A 21287-nucleotide genomic window follows, 5' to 3' on the forward strand; every position below is an offset into this window, starting at 1 on the left:
TTGGAGGGAGATGCTACGACCGATTTTGGTTTAGCTCTCCTTTGGGGGAGTCGCCCTCGGGGGGAGCTGTTGTTAAATTTTCCCCCTTCTGGGGAGCGTCCAATGGTGTCATACCCGGGCGGTATGCCCCATCAGCAGTTGTTTTTTCTCCTATTGGGGATTCGTCCTCTTGGGGAGCAGTAGCCCCCTGGCTGGGGGTATCCATATTGGTGGGCCCCTGGCTGGGGGTATCCATATTGGTGGGCCCCTGGCTGAGGGTATCCATATTGGTGGCCCCCGGGCTGGGGGTGTCCGTTTTGGGTCCCTCTTTTAAAAAATTCACTGAAAAAAGTGACGTGGATTCAGCGTCCAAGGTGGAGAGCCGACTTTGGCGCCAAAAAGAGGTGGCGCCAAAAGGCGGCAAGAGGGGAGATAGAACTGAGAGAGGGAGTGGGAAGTTAGTGGAGGGAAGAGAGAAGGTGTTTCCGACCCTCCCTTGCGGGAAGGTCGTAAATTATCAGCTCGGATCCCCCCCCGTGGGGGAGGGGGGAGAGCAGAGAAAGACAGACAAAGTGGGGGTGCGTGCGGACAGAACGCGACCCAAAAAGCTTGTCAGGTGTTCCGGGCACGAGAATATGTGTCGCCAGAACAGCAACAGCACTGCCTCGCACGATGTAGGTATCAGAACAGATGCTACACTTTGAAATATTAAATCTTTTATTCATGTTAAAAAAAATACAGTCAAAATTAACGATGAAAGGCACATGGCCAACTCAAAAGGGGGGATTTTGGGGGTCGTTGGTCATCCTTGTCACTCCAGAACTAAACAAAGTCAAAAGTTTCTCCCAGCTAGTATCTTCTTTCACCATAATACCGCATTCACCCTTTCATATTGGGGGACGTCCTAGTAACTCCCAATTTTTAAAAAGACCAAAAGGCCAACGTGTATTTCCCCCAGAAATAAACTTTTCGCCCAACTATATATCTCCCTCCACACAGGTAACGCCACGTAGACACGTTACATTTGTCATCTGCCTTACATTAATTCAATGGAGATCGTATCATCTTTGTTGTTCTCTCATAACAAAAGTAAGATGATAATATAAATAAAATAATATTGATTTTACCCGTGATATTAACCAAAAGGTCAGCCATATTTCAAAATCATTTATATATTTTGTTTTATTTTCAGCTTCATTTTCTGCGAACCTGCTCTTATGGTCGCCATCTTAAATTTAGTTTTCTTGCATAAAGCTATCATATTTTAAAAATTGTTTCTTTCTTAAAAAAAAAAGATAACATTATTCTAAGGCAGATTATATAGCAAAGAAGTAAGTAATGCCACTTGAATTTACTTAATTTTTAAAATTATTTTTTCTATTATTATTTTTGTGGGGTTTGAACCATTCTTTTTACTTGTCAAACTTCTAATTCCCCAATGTAAACAAAACGATCTTTCCTTCTTTTGAAAACGTTGAAAAAAAGGGGGGTGGAGAACACAAAAATAACGGATTGTGAGAAAATGGCCAGTAATTACCAAAAAATGATTTATTTTTATGATGATGCAATGTGCTAATTCGTAGAAGTTTTAATGTGATGTAAACTACCATCTCACTCAAATCTTTTTATATTCCAAATTCTAAATAGCAGCCTCTTATGCTTAAATTGCATTATGCTTCGTTTGAGTTGAACAAGTAACGTTCTGGGTATAAAGGGAAGGTAGAGAAAATAGAAGGGCTTTAGTGCTGAACTATACGTTTGCCATGTAAAGCAACTTAAAAAAAGAAAAAAGTAAAATAGTCAAGAAATAAAAATAAGAGGTCGAAATAGTGTAAAAGAAACAAAGATTTTATAATAATAATAATGATGATGATACTCGTCCAAATTCTTACTTCAACTGTAATCTGCACCGACCGTTCTCTCTGTCTCTCTCTCTCAGCTGCCGAAAAAAAAAAAAAAAAGAAAGAAGATTGGCCTGTGCTTTCAACTTCATTCTTCACAGTCCTCAAATGCAAATTAATATATCCTTCCTTCTTTTGAAAACGTTGAAAAAAAGGGGGGGGAAGAACACAAAAATAACGGATTGTGAGAAAATGGCCGGTAATTACGAAAAATGATTTCTTTTTATAATGATGCAATGTGGCACAGCACATTGCCAATGTGCTAATTCGTAGAAGTTTTAATGTGATGTAAACTACCATCTCACTCAAATTTTTTTATATTCCAAATTCTAAATATGCTTCTAAATAGCAGCCTCTTACGCCTAAATTGCATTATGCTTCGTTTGAGTTGAACAAGTAACGTTCTGGGTATAAGGGGAAGGTAGAGAAAATAGAAGGGCTTTGAACTATACGTTTGCCATGTAAAGCAACTTAAAAAAAAGAAAAAAGTAAAATAGTCAAGAAATAAAAATAAGAGGTCGAAATAGTGTAAAAGAAACAAAGATTTTATAATAATAATAATAATGATGATACTCGTCCAAATTCTTACTTCAACTGTAATCTGCACCGACCGTTCTCTCTGTCTCTCTCTCTCAGCTGCCAAAAAAAAAAAAAAGAAAGAAGATTGGCCTGTGCTTTCAACTTCATTCTTCACAGTCCTCAAATGCAAATTAATGCCAACTTTTTAATATGATCTCTAACTAATCACTTTTTAATCACTTTGAGGGTGTAACGTTTCAGTAGATATATAACCCATTAATATTAACCACCCATGCGGGGTCGTAGAAATACCTAGTTTAGGACCTAGGCGTGAGGTAAACCCTCTCCGTGTTGATGGACTTGTAGATCTTCCCAAGTCATCCGTCTAGGAGAAGGAAAACTCTGAAGCTAAACCTAGGAGAGAAAGGCCTCTTCAGTCCTGGACGACAACCCTCCTAGAGCGGGTGACTCAAACAAATTACCCGTGTGCAAACCTAAACTGCTTAAGGAGGAGATAGGCTCTCTCTATTGCCTGGCTTTCATACTCTTTCTTTACCTATTAGCCAGGCGTAGAGGCGCTATCACAGGGACTCGATAAAAACACCCAGTGGTTAACCTTGTTTCCTAACTAGGCCAATGAATGCCATTTTCCCCGCTCCCGCCACATCCCATCCCCCTAAAATGGGCAATGTGTGGATGGTTGAGTGCCATCTTTGCCAGTGCAATTGCATTGGGTTGACTCTTGTCTGATGGGTTAAGGATACCGAATTGAGAGTTCCTGGTTGCTGTTTCCGACTGATAATACAGGTGCCCTAACTCTTTGGTAGTGGTTAGAGTGGCTGCTCTATCAACAGTTGCATAATATCGGGATGATTGTAGTGCCATGTCGCACATGGAAAGGGACTCTGCACTCATCTCCAGTGGGTTTTCCTGAGGCCACAATCCTCCATGAAGAGTCAGCTGATGGTCTTCTTGTGTTCCATGTTTGGTATTTTGCACAACCACTTGTCCAGCACCTCTCACCCTAACTGAAACTTTTAAATGAAATAAAATGACAATTCAAGCAAAAATTACGATTAAACCAGGTGCAATCTCAAGCAAAACCAACTTGCCTCCTCCCTTGAGGCTTGTATTTACAAACAGCCGCAGGCGTAGAACTAATTTAGATGATGTTGAGTCATTTTTCTTAGTAAACATCCCGGAATTCTTAGCACTAAGTGAAACTAATCTGCACTTCATTCCCACTAACCACTTTAAGATGCCTGGTTATCTCCTTCTCTACCATAAGGACAGATGCATGGACTTGGAGTCTATATTTATGTGCTTCAGACTTAACATTCAACATAACATAAGCTACTTATATTTTCTCTACCGCTCTCCCTTGACCAAGGACTGTACCCTAATAAACAAAGTTTCTGACAGCATAGATACAGCACTCTCCCTTGATACTTGTGCACAAGTACATGTATTTGGTGACTTGAATGTCCACCACAGTAATTGGCTTGGATTCTCTACTTACACAGACGTAGCTGTAGCACAATACATAACTTCTCTATATCTCATTCCTTATCACAGACGGTTACATTTCCAACACGTTTCCCAAACCAGCAAGATCAAGATGCCTCACTTCTAAATCTATTTCTGACCACAGTTCTTGATGATTGTGTAATGAATGCCCACAGCCCACTCGAGAATGCTGATCATGCTGTGATAATGGTAGAACTCGCCCTAAATTCTCAACCCAAAACTGAAGAGCGACTACTCAAAATAACAAGGTATTATAAAAAGGCTGACTGGTAAGCAATCAGGGATCTCATCAGAGATGCCCCATGGGGAAATATCTTTTCTCTTCCCACTAAACAGTGTGCTAATGAGACCACTGAATGGTTCAAAACTGCAATTGAAGCACATGTTCCCATGCAAAAATTCTCTCCCCAATGCTTTACTTCTACATGTGCAGCTGCAATTGCTCAAAGGCAGAATGCGTATTGCAGATTTACCCAACCTAAGTCCAGTACAAACAGACAAAAGTAGAAGTAATTGTATGAGAGAAATAGTGACAACTAAGAGAGAATATACTGAAACCAACAGAAAACGCATCGATACACAGAAATTAGGAACCCGTGATTTTTGGAAAATCTACAACAGTGGCTATTCATCAATTCCCCCAATATCAAGCCATCATGGCAACTGAGAAAGCTAACATGATTGCCAGTCAGTTTGCCACAAATCACTCTCTTCCTTTGCCACTGACGTTCCTTTGCAGACAGACACCACACTAAGCGACCTGAAAATCACCCCTTCTCAGGTGCATGGTATCATAAAAATATTAGACACTCTGAAAATCATCCTTCTCAGGTGCATGGTGTCATACAAAACCTAGACACCCTGAAAGCTTGTGGACCTGATCTCATCCCGAAGGTTATTAAAAAAGTGCTCCATCAAGGTTGCTCCACTTCTCTCCAAAGTTTACAAAAAAAAAAACCTTAGCGAATCTTGCTTTCCTGCTGGAAAACTGCTTCTGTAGTAACAGTTTTCAAGAATTCTGGCAAAAGAACTGACCCGTTATATTATTGCCCCATTAGCCTCCTCTCGCTTTTCGCCAAAATATTTGAATCCATAATAATTCATCTATATATATAAAAGCGAAAATCTATGTGTGTATGTTTGGATGTCTGCTAAAAACTTTCGACAGACGCGATGAAAATTCACAAACTCGGTATCACATCGAAGTTCCTTCTTTTGCACGAAAAATATCGAAAAATTGGCCAAAAACGTTAACTTTTACACCCCGAAATCGACAATTTTCAACAGGGGGGTGTCAACAAAAACGGTCCTCTCGTGACCGATTCTACGCATGCGTCAGATGATGTTGTGACCTGATTTACTTTAAATGGTTGAAAAACCGAACAAATTTGGTGAACGTCGCCTTAGCTCAGTTGGTTAAGGCCTTTGTTCATTACCTAAACGTTTAGGGTTCGAATTGTGGTGTGAGATTTTTTTTTTTTTCGATTTTTTAAATTTAAATATTGAACCAGTGTTTCGTTTTTCTGCTTTTTTTTTTTACTTCGCTTATTATTAGCGACACCCAAAAACACCCGGGTACCCACTGATTTTTTAAATTTTAATATCAAAACAGGCTTATTGAAGCCATTTTTCACGTGTTCGTTTTCTGTTTTCATCGTTCGTTTGCCTTACGTTAGTTTTTTTGTGTTTTTTCCTGCTTAAGTGTTAACGTTGTTTTATTTTTTTACTTTGCTTATAACAAACAAACCTACGTCATCGTCGTCATTGTAGTTGCCATCGTTGTCGCCGTCGTCGTAACGCTCGACAACTTCCGGCCACGCACCTGTCAATTTCGTTCTTAAATAAATTCAAACATCTTTCACTAACTCATTCTGGCTGAGCGATTTTATTTTCAAACTTTGCCTCAGGGCTTCGGGTTCCATCCTACCTCCCTACCCCCGAGTTCTTTTTTATTTAACACCACACACACCTACAAACACCCGGGCAATGCTGGGTACCCCCACTAGTAGCTATATAAATAAAGCTTTAGTCCATCACCTTACAGCTGCTAAACTTCTGACCAACCAACAATATGGATTTAAGCAAGCTCATTCAACAGTAGATATCCTAACTGTAATTTCTAAACATATGTACCATTCACTGGACAAAGCAGGGGAGGGTACAGCAGTAGCCCTGGATATATCTAATGCTTTTTACAGCGTATGGCATGATGGTCTTCTCAGGAAAATTAGATTATATGGTATTACTAAGAGAATATATAATGTAATTAAATCCTTCTTGAGCATCTGGCATCAATTGAAATGAATGGCTCTCGTCTTGGGGAGGCCTCATGTTTTGACAAGCTTCTGGGCTTGACCTTTACTCCTGATCTTAAATGGAACACATACATTAAATCCGTTGCCAACGCTGCTAGAAAAATGGTGGGATCCTTCTATTGATCCAGTAGATATCTCACTGCTGATGCAATTCTCTATCTATATAAGAGCCAGGTATGTCCAAGGATGGAGTACTGTTGCCACATTTTGGCAGGAACTGCTAGAACGGACTTATCCTGCCTTGATAGAGTTCAAAATAGACTTTGTAGCCTTGTGGGGGATGTCTTTTTCTCTTCCCTGCCACCTCTTTCTCACAGAAGAGATGTTGTGAGTTTGTCTCTGCTTTATCGTTATTTTCATGGCAGGTGTTTGGCTGAGCTCCATTCTATGGTTCCTCCTCGCCAAACTTTCACAAGAAACACTCGTCTAGCAGAAAACACTATCACTAGTTTCCCCCACTCTTTATCTGTGCCTAAACCTAAGCATAGATTCCATGAGCAAAGCTTCTTTCTTAGAACTGCACGCCTATGGAATTGTCTTCTGTTTTTCTGCTTTCCAGCTAACTACAATGTGGTTGTCTTCAAGTCTAACATAAACAAGTTTTTGATGAGCCGTTCCTTATAAGTTAACAAATTTACCGAATTTACATTACTAACGGTTACTATATTGTCCAATTTCTACTGTACACTCTTTAACCCTTATCCTCGAGTGGCCTCTTCGCCTTGATAAGTGGTAATGCCTATGTAAAAAAAAAAAAGCAAGAGAAGAACTCAGGTTGTCCTCTATGGTCATACATCTAAACAATATGATATAAATGTGAGAGTATGTTAAGGGGTCTATCATTGGACGTTTATTATTCCTAATATTCATAAATGACCTGCCTGATAAAATTGTTTCTGAGATGGGTATATATATATGACACCACTCTCTATAACGGGCATGAGGGGAAAACAGATGAGCACATGTCTAAGGAAATGACAGACACTAGAGGAAGACTTCCAACCTGTAGTGGAATGGAGACAAAAATGGATGGTCACATTCAATGCTATCAAGACTAAGCTTGTTTCCTTCAATAATTTCAAGAAACCTTCTCTACCATTAATAGCAATGGCCAAAGACACATTACCTGAAAGTACTTCTTTTAAACTCTTTGTGTTCTTTCTAACGTTTACAGGGAACATGAGTTGGAACAGATACATTGAGAGCATTGCCTAGGCTGCTGCGAAGAAGGTAGGCTCTCTCTACCGTGCTAGAAAACTACTTATGCCTGAAATTATCCTGTACCTCTATAAGACCACCATTTGCTCATGTATGGAGTACTGTTGTCATATTGGCGCTGGTACATCTGCTACTAGTCTCTCACTTCTGGACAGATTTCAAAAGAGTTGCCAACCTGATAGGTCCTGAACTGTCTTCAGCCTCCATTCCATCAACGAAATGTTGCATCCCTCTGCTGGTTCTACAAGTACTGTAATGGTGAATGCTCTGACAAACTACAAGCACCTGTAACCCCTCGACGTAAATACCTCCAACAAACCCGACAAGCAACTAAATCCCACCCCTACACAGTAGAGATCTCTAGGTGTAAGAAAGCCTTCTACTGCAATAGTTTCTTCCCCAGTATTGCTAGACTTTGGAACTCCTTTCCGGGATTCTGCTTTCCCAACTTTACTGACATGCAGAAGTTCAAGTATAATGTGAACAGATATCTTGCTACTCATCTCCCTTCATAATATCCTTTCAACTTATGTCTCTGATAATAACCCCTACTTCAAAATGGCACTGAGCTTTGTTTGGGGTGAAAATGGAGTTTTAAAAGAATGTATATTCATAAACAGTCTGTAGATGAAAGTTTTCTTTTCTCTTTCCTTAATTCCATCACCAGACAGACACACCGTTGCTTGTGTAATTTGTATTATTTTTGCCACAGAAACAATAAAAGAGAGATATTTCTGTCTTAGATGGTTAATGAAAATTACATGTAAGCCTGATCTTCAGATTTAAGCCTAACTACTTTAGAAAAAGTTTTTTATGGATATAGATATTTACATTTGTTTCAAATATGCAGGGAGAAGAAAATTTAGTTGCTTTTAGAATGAGTTCCTTAATTTATATATTAATTTGATATTTTGTACTTTAGTGTTTTTATAGTCGGCTTTTTACAATATTGGTGTTGGATGTCAAAAAAAAATGCACACAAGTAGATTTTAACCAAATCTCTATTGGGTAGTGACCACAGGAATGCACACTGGAAATAAGTGCACAGTCTATTTCCGTGTGCAATGATATGACAAGTATACTGATATTATATAATTCGGTGCTACCTAAGAGTTTAGTCATCTGTACTACCAGTTGGAAAAAGCAGCCAGTTAAGTCCCTCAACATGTAAGAACAAAGATGCACTAAGTGACAAGCTGGTATCTCCATATTGTTCACATAAAGAAAAAGACAGGGTGGAATTGTGTTCATTGTCATAATAAATACTAAAATATTTCTGATTGTACCTCTCTACCTAACAGAGAATAGAGGGGTTTTAACTAGACAAGAGTCAGAACCACTTTACTCCTTAGTTTTGAAAACTTAATATTTTATATTAGGAAATATTGACAGGACCCTTAATTTTATATTAGAAATGACGACAGGACCCCCTCAAGAAGAAAATTTAGTTGCTTTTAGGATGAAGTGGTTCCTGAATTTATATATTAATTTGATATTTTGTATTTTACTGTTTTTATAGAGTTGGTTTGGATGTCAAAAAAAAAGAATACGCAATAATATATAGCTATACACGTATAGAGAGAATATTTACTTGATTTTTTTATAATGTTAATTCCCGTTCAATATTCTTGGCATAAAATAAGGTTTTCATTTTTCCATTAGAAAAAGTTTAATGTTTTAATGAAAACATTAGCCTTTATAATATATATACAAACTAGCGGGGGGTACTCGGCCTTGCCGGGGTGTTTGTAGGTGTGTGTATGGGGGGGAGGGTAAATAATAACCCTGAAACGATGTTAAAAAAATTGGAAAAACCAAAACCCAAACAAAAAAACAGTGAAACAAAAACGCTGTGTGTATAGGAAGGGGGGGGAACTAAAGAATAAGCGAAATAAGTAAAAAAAAAATGTTGCCCGAGTATTTAAAGATGTAAAAGGAAAAAAAATAGTTTTGGTCGGGAGGCGGGATTGAACCCAGAAGCCTTGAGGCGGAGGTGAAACAAACACCAACCACTTAACCGTCTAGGCCAGGAGTAAGAGGAATTTATTAGAGTGTCAAAATAAGGCTTATAAAGCAAGTGAAAGAGGTTTGATTGACAGATAGCCGCTAAATGAGGTCATCGTGGGAGCGTTACGAGATGACGTAGCAGTATTTTATTTAATGCGGGACAGCTTTTTGGGGTTTGTTTACTTTGTTTCAATGCGGGTCAGTTTTCGCTTTCCCAAGATGATGGTGGGGGGGGGGACCGGCTCCTCAAATGAAAGGGGATTAGCAATTGTTTGATATAAGGAGTTTAGGCCCAAATTGATCAAAGCTGATTGCTGATTGTGGACGTTCCCGGCGCGATGCCGAGAACACCGTGTTAGCTTTGAATTAGTTTCGCTTTTTATACAAAAAAGCTGAATCAACATGTGAGAAGCCAAAATAGCAATAATTTTGTAAAAGTCGCTGTAAGTAAATCTAGATGCTACGCGCATTGCCAAATCATAGATATTATTATATAGGGGGTATATAAACAGTTCTAAGCAATAGTAACGATCCCGGGAGCGTGTGCGAAAGAAGCCTTTGCGAGACATACATGAAATGGTCACTCACATTTTGCCTTTTATATATATAGATGATGATTTTATTAACTTAAATAAAATATCCATGTAATATATAATTTATTGGTTACACTTTTATCAAATGCATATGAAATTATACACACTGTCTTATACTTTCATCATAGTTTTAAAAACCTAAAAGACGAACTTGTTAAGTTAATGATATGAGTTTTATTTACATATTGCAAAAGAGATCGGTCATATGTGGGTGTAGCAGAATTAGCAATTACCGAAATGAGGGGAAATAGAGAGCCATATAAAGCACATACTGAAGAAGCGGAAGAGGGACCACCCATCTTGCCTTTACGAAGGAGTACCCGAAAAAGACGGATACTGCCCCCCTGCCCGGATTGTGGAACAGACTGGTCGCAATAACGGTGGTAATGAGGAAGATGCCAAGGAGGAAGTGCTGCCTCCGGTTCTTCAAAGAAGTACCCGATAAAGACGACTGCCCTCCTGCCCTGTTTGGGATCATGAGATCAAGGGAGTGTAGCAGAATTAGCGATAACTGAAATAAGGGGAAATAGAGAACTTACCTCGGATACATCTGTTGTGTTTCAGGCTGAGCGGAAGAGAGTTCCAAGATGGCGTCCATGGGTTTTATTAGCGTTGATCCTATGCAATTCTCATAGAATCGCGTATGCTCTCGCACGATTATGCAAATATATAATTCTCAACCGCTATAAAGGCATGACGCTGGAAAGCATTCAGGCAGTGTGTAGATGATTCTGGCGATTGGATTGTTCTTTGTGATGAACCACGTGTCTGTGAGAAGCAAGTTTTTTTTTTCTTTCTGCTTTTTTTATTTCTTGTTTTTCTCTCCTTCTTCTTTCTCTGCAGTTATTACTGTTTTTTTTGTCTCCTTCTTCTTTCTTTATGATCATTACAGCCAAGAAATCCCTCTCTCCTAGAGGTGGGTGGTACTATTTCCTATCTGTGTTACTGATTTTTTTTTTGTTTTGCTTACTACATTTTGCTTCAGTAGATTTGGTGTCAGTGCAAAGTGATAGTTGAAATGTCACTTACTGCTATAGCTGCTCAACTCTCTGTTTTCTTATGTTTTATCTTTACATTTTATACATTTTAATTTGATTTTTCACTTATTTTGATATTTTTTATTAATTGGAATTTTTATTGTTTTATTGTTTTGCATTTTTAGCAATTACAATCCAGCTTAGAATATGTGACCTCTGATTATTTTTGTATTTAGCTCATTTTCCATGACCTCAACTGTTCGATCGGGATGTATAGTCAACATCATCACTCAGCAATCGGAATTAAAAAACGGTCTATCTTAACATATTTACTCTCACATCAAAATTAGGTATGAACTTAACTGAACCCATCCTCTAAAAAGAGGGTGCATAATTCCTATTATTAGACTTATCCAGTAAGGCACTTAAGATGATCAGCTATCAATCCACTTATGCTTGAGAGGATGACCTTTTAGAACTGATCTGAAATCATTCTGTAATTTGATGTAATTTGCCTATCAATGGGGCTACACACCAGAATTAGGTAATATAAGGACTGGAAGTCGAGATGGTGGGAGCAGAGTTTGGAGAACCAGACTGAATAGGTCGAAATTTTCAATGTCATTCCAATGTTGACAAGAATTAATTTGTTTTTAATTATAAGTTATTCTAGCCTGAAAAATTAAGTTGCTCTGACTGAGACAAAATTTGAAAGTGTCGAAATTTGAAGGCATCAGAAAAGAGAAAGATTAAACAAATCACATCGAAATTTGAAAGCGTTCAGAAGTGGGAAAGATTAAACGAGTCGTGTTGAAAATTGAAATCTTTGAAGAAACAGAGAATTAAACAAGTTGTGGTGGTTGATACGATGATGAAACCGAGTCAGACGATTCGTATGAGGCAGAAGCAGAAAAATGCTACCATTGTGTCTGGGGGGATGAAGTGAGGCGGGACTTTTTTGTCTTTTTTTGTTTGGCATTCCCAGTGGGATTCGTTAGATTTTCTTTTCTTTATTGTTATTGTGAAATGAACGTGTTCGAATATGATTCGGTTGAATGTTGGAGGCGCATTTGAAAGTCAATGTGAAAATTTCTCATGATATGGATAATTTAATAATTATGCATATTTATTTAAACACTTACCTGGCAAATATTTTATGAATGTACAATTTGAGTCATTTTCATTTTTGTTTTTTGAAAAAAAAGTCATCGCTTTTAGAAGAAAAAGTGCTATTGGTCGTCGTTTTTAAATAAGGAATTTAAAATTAAGTTGTCACTTTTAAATGAAAAAGTTATTTTAATGAAAGTACAATTCGAGTCAGATTTTTTGGGGGGGGGTTTGAAAAAGTCATCGCTTTTAAAAAAACTTAAAATGCAATTCAGTCAACTTATATGTAAAAAGTCGTCACTTTAAATGAAAAATTTTAAATGAATTTAGGTAGCATTTGCTGAAAAAAAAGTTATTGCTTCTAAAGAAAAAGTTAAAAGGGGTTTTGTTTTGATCTCCTTGGAAAAGTTGTCACTTTAAAATGAATAATTTTTAAAATACGATTTGTTTTTTCTCAAAAAAGTCCTCAGTTTTAAATGAATGAAGAACTGGAAATGTGATGCGGTTATGTTGTATAAAGAAAGAGTCGTCATTTTTAAGTGAGGGCTAGATGTGTGCTTAGCCATTTAGGGCTAGCAGTGCGCTTAGCCATGTAATGAAGGCTAGCTGTGTGCTTAGCCGTGTAATGAGGGCTAGCTGTGTGCTTAGCCATTAAATGAGTGCTAGCTGTGTGCTTAGCCGTTTAATGAGGACTAGCTGTGTACTAAGCTGTTAACTGAGGACTAGCTGTGTCTAGCCATGTATCATGGGCTAAGCTGTGTCTAGCTGAGTATCCTAGGTTAGTTGTGTCTAGAAGTGTCTGGCCATGGGCTAGCTGTATCTAGCCATGTCTGGCGATGTAGTGTAGGCTAGTAGAGAAGCTAGCGGGGTTTTAAATAATGAGGTGGTCTTTAAGGATCAGGGGGGAATGCAGTTTGATGTAATTTGTAAATCAATCAAGTTACACACCGGAATAAGGGAATATAATGCCGGAAGTCAAGATGATGGTCGAGTTTTGAAGAACCAAACTGAACCGGTCGAAATTTACAATTTTGTTTGAATGCTGACAAGAATTTATTTTTTTCATTATACGAGTCACATTGAATCATCCTGCGGATTCTTGTATAAATTAAATTCATGTAATGTGCATACATTTTTATTTTATTTCTGTTAATCGTAAATGTTTAAGTTTGTTGAAACATTCTGTACAGCTATGGTGGAATTTTTGTCCTTTTCCTTGAAGCAGTGGATAAAATATTTGGTAGTAATTTAGTTATAAATTTTACATTGCTGAAGATTGAAGGGTTAATCCTTAAGTTATTGTGAACGATGTAAAATATAATTGCCAGTTACTTAGGACTTCTACCCTGTCATGGATGACAGAATATGAGCATATTACTTACGTGTATTAAATAAAGGGTTCTGTTCTAAATTCCATGCAGATTCCCAAGTTTGACAAAGATTCCAGAGTGCGACAAGATACAACTGAAGAAGGTCGCAGGTTACATCAACTGAAATGTTGGCCAAACTGCACCAAGATGAGAACAGTAGTTTGAAAGGATCCTAAACGACTTTTTCTATAATATTTTAAGAAATAACCGTTCTGTAACAATAGTTCTCGTAGAATGTATTTTATGGGAATGAGTGTTGAGTAAAGGTAGGATGTAGATACTTTTAACAACTATTCTAAGGATAAGATGTATTTCGTTTATAACAAAAATATAATTTCAATATTTTTAAAATTGTAACATCTAAATAAGTTTCAAATCTCCATAATTGATTCATCTAGAGTTCAAATATAAATTGTGATTCATAAATTAACTGATCGCCTAACCCAGCAGTATACAGATTTGTTTATGCAACAATTTGTTCTTGCAAGGTCACTTCAAGACTATTAATGCCATATATCAGTTTCGAATTGGCAATTTTAAAATTAATTTTCTTTTAAGAAATTGTTATATTTCTTTAATAGGATTTAATGTGAATCGGAAATGGATGATTATTTTACATAAATTCATATGTGAAAGTCATCCCTAACAATAAATTCTACATTTTTATAATTTTTATTACCAAAATTTTAAGGATGCATTCGCCTAAAAAGTAGGATGTATTTTGGGAAATGAGTGTTGAGGTAGGATAGGATATAGAGACCTACTTTAATTCTTATAAGGATAAAATGTGTCTCGTTTATAAAAAAATAAACTATTTCAATATTTTAGTTGTAACATCTTAATAAGGTAGAAGCGGCATGTTGAAACTGGTAGTGGGATTATGTAATTTTCTTTTATCTAATTTTAATAAAATTGAACTATCTTTTCTTGTTTTTACCAATACACACCTTGACTTTTCCAAATGTACGTTTATATTAACAAAGGTAAAAATTGATTTACACTAATGCATATATCTGTGACGTATTTTGCTTTATTTCTTTATAAGCTACAAATGAAATAAATTTGTTTTAATGCGCATTTCTTTTGATTTGTAATACTTGTTTGATATTTGTTTTTCATTCACAGGTAATTGCTGTAAACTAAAGAATAATTCATCTACTAAATGATATGAAATCTATTTTAAATTTTTAAATAATTCTCACTGAGAAATATATATACAAACACATGCTTCGAATAAACAGTTTTACATACATAATGAATTTCAAAAACAGTACATACTAGAGGTAAAAACATTTTCCAAAAGTGTATACATTAGAATTCACAAATAAATTTTAAAATATGCCAGCGAATGATGAAGAAACACTTAATTCTTGTGATGTGTGTTATTCGACATTTTCAAATAATTATAATTTAAAACGGCACATGTTAACACATACTGGAGAAAAACCTTATTCTTGTGAAGTATGTGGTTCAGCATTTTCACAGAATTCACATTTAAAATCACACATGCGAACACATACCGGAGAAAAACCTTATTCTTGTGACATGTGTGGGTCTACATTTTCAGAGATTTCGACTTTAAAACGACACGTGCTGACCCACAATAGAGAGAAATTTTATTGTGAAGTGTGTGGTTCAGGATTTTTTAAATCTTCTGAATTAGAAAAACATATAAGGAAACACACTGGGGAAAAATCTTATTCATGTGAAGTATGTGATTCAAAGTTTTCACAGAATTGTTATTTAAAAAAACACATGAGACGTCACACTGGAGAAAAACCATATTCTTGTCAAGTCTGTGGTTCATTATTTTCTGATAGTTCAACTTTGAAAGAACACATGAGACGTCACACAGGAGAGAAACATTATTCTTGTCAAATTTGTAGCTCAGCTTTTTCGCAAAGGTATTATTTAAAAAAACATATGCGTGAACACAGTGAAGTAAAAAACCCTTATTCTTGTGAAATTTGTGGGTCAGCATTTTTGAATAAATCACATTTGGTGGCACACATTCGAATACACACTGGAGAGAAGCCATATTCTTGTCAAGTTTGTGGTTCATCATTTACAGAAAATTCAAGTCTAAAACGACATATTCGAACGCACACGAATGAAAGACCTTATTCATGTGAAGTATGTGGTTCAGCATTTTCTGATAATTCAAATTTAAAACAACATTTGCGAACACACACTGGAGAAAAGCCTTTTTCTTGTCAAATTTGTGGGTCAGCATTTTCACAAAACTCTATTTTAAAAAAACACATGCGGACACACTTTGGAGTAAAAAAACCTTTTTCTTGTGACCTGTGTGCTTCATCATTTACAAATAATTGTCATTTAAAAACACACATGCGTAGACACAGTGGAGAGAAACCTTTTTCTTGTGAAGTGTGTGGTTCAAAATTTTTAGAAAATTCAACTTTAAAAGAACATATCCGAGGCCACATAGGGGAGAAACCTTATTCTTGTGAAATTTGTGGGTCTTCATTTTCAAAGAATTCTTACTTAAAAAAACATATTCGAACACACACTGGAGAGAAACCATATTCTTGTGAAATTTGTGGTTCATCATTTACACAGAATTGTCATTTGAAAACACACATACTGACGCACACAGGGGAGAAACCTTATTCTTGTGAAATTTGTGGGTCTTCATTTTCAAAAAATTATCACTTAAAAAAACATATTCGAACACACACTGGAGAGAAACCATATTCTTGTGAAATTTGTGGTTCATCATTTACACAGAATTGTCATTTGAAAACACACATACTGATGCACACAGGGGAGAAACCTTATTCTTGTGACGTGTGTAAATCATCATTTTCCGGGAGATATAATTTAAAAAAACACATGTTGACACACAAGAGAAACAACTCGAATGCCTACTAGAGATAACTTGAATTCTTACAAGAATGAAATTGATTTCTTACTAGACATCACTTTCATGCCTACTAAACACTTCACCAGACTAGCTGAAATCTTGAATTGAAAAGAGGCTTCTTCACATTACTGAACATTTGAGATGTAAATGAGACTATGATGGCACATTCGAATATGTATCTTATATGGAGATCAAGTGTTTTCCCCAGAAAGAGGCATCTTTAATTTCGAGACATTTTGTCTGAAGTAAAATGAAACAAGAGAAACAAACCCTTTTCTTGTAAAATGTGTTGCTCATTATTTTCATATAATATTTAAAACATATGTGAATACTCTGGATAATTTACATATACACACATTTAAAACACATATGTTATAGACTTTTTTGTAAAATGTGTGACTCGACATATTTGGATAATTCTCATCTACAAATACACATGAATGAAAAACTCTAATAATTTACTTAAACAATCCTTAGAAGACAAGCTGCAGTAAAGTCCGTCCAAATAGCAGCCTTTAAAATGAAAGCATCTATTCTCGAAAAAGCTCATGTATATAAACTTAACATGTAACAGAATCAAGTATTAAACTCAGAATGAGGCCCTTGATTTTTATAAACCAAAAGAAGTGAAAAATTTTGGTCAACATTTTCAGAGAATCATTATTTAAAACATAGTGGAGAACTTTATTGAATGCCTACTAGATACTATCCTCGAGAACTTTAATAGAATATTCGAATATTTATGTATCTCATGTAGAAATCAAGTGCTAGACCCAGGAAAAGTGCTCCTTGATTTCTTTATTAAAATGAAACACAACTTTCTTTACTCCAAGTTTGAGAAAATTCTTAAATTAATATTTGGTGTATATATATATATATATATATATATATATATATATATATATATATATATATATGTAGCACAAAGAAATCAAGATTTGATTATAAATACTTGTTTTCACAATGCTTTTGGTAAGATCATTGGTATAGAAGCTCCCAAATGGCTGACCTGGCTATATATTACTTCTGTCCCAAATTAAGAGACCTCTGCTGCCTTATCACATGCTGAATATTTAAACACTTATAAACTCACTGCTGAGTTTAAAAAACGTATCTCTTTGATAAAAGTTGTTAAAAAATAACACAGGACATCTACGTAGATTTTGGTTTGAAAAATGTGCAATATGAATAATATAAAGTGATAGTTAAAGTGAATTGAATATAATTTAACATTAACATTGTGTGGACAAGGAAATATGTTGTTCAATCGAATTACTCTCTTTCTCTCTCTCTCTCTCTCTCTCTCTTGCTCTCTCTCTCTCTTAGATATTTGTTGGTTAAAAAGATTGCATTTCAATTCTGACGTCACTGACAAGAATATTGCAGAACTCAATGATTCTCAAGAATAAAAGTCAATTACAAGTAAGAAAATATGACTTGATATAAATGTATAAAAACTGTTATTAACTTGCTTACACTTACTAATGGGTCGACATTAAATAATTTTCCAACCAACCCTATGACAGCTTAACATCTGTCATAAAGGCTCCATCTCCTAAATTTCTACTTTTGCATCACCCCAAATTAATTGCACAGGCATGTGTGGTACTCAAGCGCTCCCAAGTGCCCAGTTTTGATGGGTGGGATGTGTCGGGAGTTGGGAAAACGGCGTTCATTGCCCTAGACAAGAAACAAATGTAAGTTGAGTTAGTTTTGTGGATTATGTTCAAGCTATGTTCTATGTTCTAAGGGCCGTTATTAATCACTAACTCTTATAGTACGCCATACCTGGGAAATATTTCATTAGCTAGCAAGTTGACTACTGTTTGGTCAATCTTATCCGTCACCACAAATGCCTCTACTACATTAGCCAATAAAACTTGCTATGTATGTTATGTGATAGCTGGGCAACGCCGATTAGAAAATAATTATTTAGAATCAGGTTAATATGATAATAGGTTATCTATCTGTTTATCTTATGTCTATTTTTCTCTAGCTGACAAAATGTCAAAGATGAATCATGTGAAACGATAGTTTAGCAAACTTTGCAAAGAAGGTTCACAGGTCATGATTTGACATAGATCAAACTCTGTGACTGGCCTAAACTTGCACCGGAAATTAGGTAGATGGGGCCAGATCTGATGTGTCAAAAGTTCCGGTTGGGGAGATTTAGTTAAAATTAGTTGAGTTGGTCCTGAGACACGAAAGAGACAAGATGTGAGAATCAAGGCCTCCTCAAGAGAGGGGGGGCGACGATTTCCAGACGGAATCAAAGAACAGAGCAAATCAAAGTTTGCCATTCCCTCCAGCCTGCTGTGAAGAAACGCCTGTGGAGTGAATAAAAATATATATAAAAATCCAACAATCGTCTTGAGTTTATCTCGCATGCATTTGGTTAGCAGAATCAACTCCCAAGATGATCGATGAAAAGTCCTCCACAGCTAAGCAGAGCCAGGTATGTTTCGCATCATGTATTATTGTATGTATTCGTGTTATATGTAATTCACGCATCCACACACTAAGAGACATTGCTAGACGATCACAGAGATAGCAAGCTATTGATCACGGCTGATAAATAGATAACAATACACACATTTCACTCATAAATAAAAGTTAGAGAACATTAAAGTAACAGTAAAAGAACCCCCCTCCTTATAAGAACACACAAAATTATATTACATGTATACAGTCTCTCTAGGTGTGTATATAGAGAGCTCTAAGATATTAATACTAAACTTATCAAATGGATAGGAGGGTAATCCCATTTCTATCAGTAGGATACATTACTTTTCATGCACATTGGATGACACGTCATGCAACCAGTTACGTGGTTGATCCTCTTCCATTATAAACTAAACCAATAATATTTGGCAACTTACACCAATGAAGAGTTTTAAAACAGAAATGTATTTATTTCACAATAAATACAAGAGGACAAACAGTAGAACAACTGGAGAAAATCGGTTGATAGAGATTCTTGAATTAGAAATCTGGAGAACTGAATATTTACCAAAGTGGATTGACAGGATTTAGCATGAAGTGATTGTACATGGAAATTTTGATGTGAACGTTCCTCAAATGTGATAGTATACGTCAGGAAAATTGGGTCCATGTTGATGAGGCTAAAGACATGATCAAAAGCAAGCAGAGATTGCTGGAGTGTGCTGGGCCTGGAGATTGCAGGGGTGAACTAATAGTGCAGAAGCCAGAGAGGAGAGCTGGTGTCAAGCGAATGAAAAAGACAGCAAGGTGTTGAGAATATTTTTTGGTAGATTCTGAAAAGGGTAATTTGATTTGCTGCTACTGCTGGTGTCCTCAACTCTAAACTTGATGACTGGCCAAGCAGAAGTCAAATTTCTCTTTGGTAGAAGCTTGCTGAATTTATCAAGGCATTGGCTCACTACAGTGCACGTACTTAGGTCACAATAATAATTAGTTAATAGCTTAATTTGTTGCAGTCAAAATATTTGGGATTTTACTTCATAGTATTTAGTTAGTTTTTAGTTAACTACTGGTATTATGATAAGTGTGAAAAAGGTTCAATATTTTTTATGAAAGGAGATGTAGCTTAATGCCTTTTTGAAAATGGCTGAAAAAGTTATTTGAATTTAATTACTAACATAAACAGCGGTAACCAGACACTGCGACAGCAGTACTTTTGCACCTTTGTCATTTCTAAAATATACTGGTGTCTCCCTGACTTGTAGTTCTGTTCTTCATTTGTCTTTTTGCATTATATATATATATATATATATATATATGCGTTTTAAATATGCCATTCAATTCATACTTCTTATCTATGTGGTCAGTCTTTTGTGCAGTTGCTACTGCATGTCTATTTTGTGTATTTTTTATTTTTATTCTCCCGATAGCTTACAATGTCTGCTGTATGCTGGACAATTATTTCTCCTGTGAGAATTGCAGTAATCTGTATAATGTTCTATCTAATATTGACTTTTGGAATAATTTCTTCTCTTGTCTAGTCAGTGTAACCATATTAGTTTTTCTATTTTTATAATTTTTCTTCTCGTATCATATGTCCTGTTGTCTGTGTAGACATTATTTTAAATGTTTTTCGTTTTTTCGGCAATAAAACGTACATATATTGCTTTTTCCATAACTAATGTCGCTTCTTGAAACATTCTCTCTCATAGCAAAGTATTATTGCAGACGAACATTGTAACAAACATATGTAGGGTCAAATTCTTGCGGTAGAAGATTTTGAAATACACTCCCTTCCTGGCTTTTCCTATCAAGGGCACATACAAAAACTGATCCGGCCTTGGTTTCGACTATAACAGAATACAAGCAACTTAACAATGCGGTATACATGCAGTGCACACAAACTTTTTTCTCGTGCTACAGGAACGTCTGTATACAATCAAGCATACATAGTTATCTCCACATGTGATACACATGTACTCTCTTTTACCACAGGTCACTCTAATCTTTTGTCCCCGTCCATATATAGACGTATGCTCCGACTACCAACTTCAACACGTATCAACTAAACACTTTTCTCTTTCAACAGTATAATCATCGACGTCTCTACACCAACTCTTTTAACGACTACCCTGTTTCTCTCTATACCTACGTATACTAATGAAAATGACCAATAAATCTGTTTATCAAATGTTAGAATGAGATTCCATGTCTTTATTTTATACATTTTGGCAATTCCCGACGTGATGGCGAACATGCAACCTTAATTGGCACTTTATTTTTCAGTATCTTTAATGCCACATATAAGAATGTTTTTATCAGTTCATCTGTGAGTTGTCCAAATTTGCATTTTTTTTTTTTTTTTTTTTTTTTTTTTTTTGCTTTCTGGTGCAATTCGCTCACTTATAAACCTATCCCAACCGCCAGAGGTCAAACTCAGATAGATGT

At 36.1% G+C, this 21287-nt stretch overlaps 1 protein-coding gene across 1 annotated transcript in view; it reads left to right on the plus strand.

Moving 5' to 3' along the window:
• Nucleotides 1–1207: 1207 nt before the first annotated feature.
• Nucleotides 1208–21287, plus strand: part of LOC145273346 (uncharacterized) — a 72060-nt gene continuing 51980 nt past the window's right edge. The window contains exons 1-2 of the mRNA XM_080127069.1: nucleotides 1208–1310; nucleotides 14639–16402. Coding sequence (XP_079983195.1) covers nucleotides 14852–16402 — 1551 coding nt within the window. The 5' untranslated portion in view covers nucleotides 1208–1310; nucleotides 14639–14851. The remainder of the gene's footprint in view (nucleotides 1311–14638; nucleotides 16403–21287) is intronic.

This window comes from Euprymna scolopes, chromosome 4, assembly GCF_053919585.1.
Source record: "Euprymna scolopes isolate OS-2025 chromosome 4, ASM5391958v1, whole genome shotgun sequence".
NCBI classification, from domain to species: Eukaryota; Metazoa; Mollusca; class Cephalopoda; order Sepiida; family Sepiolidae; genus Euprymna; species Euprymna scolopes.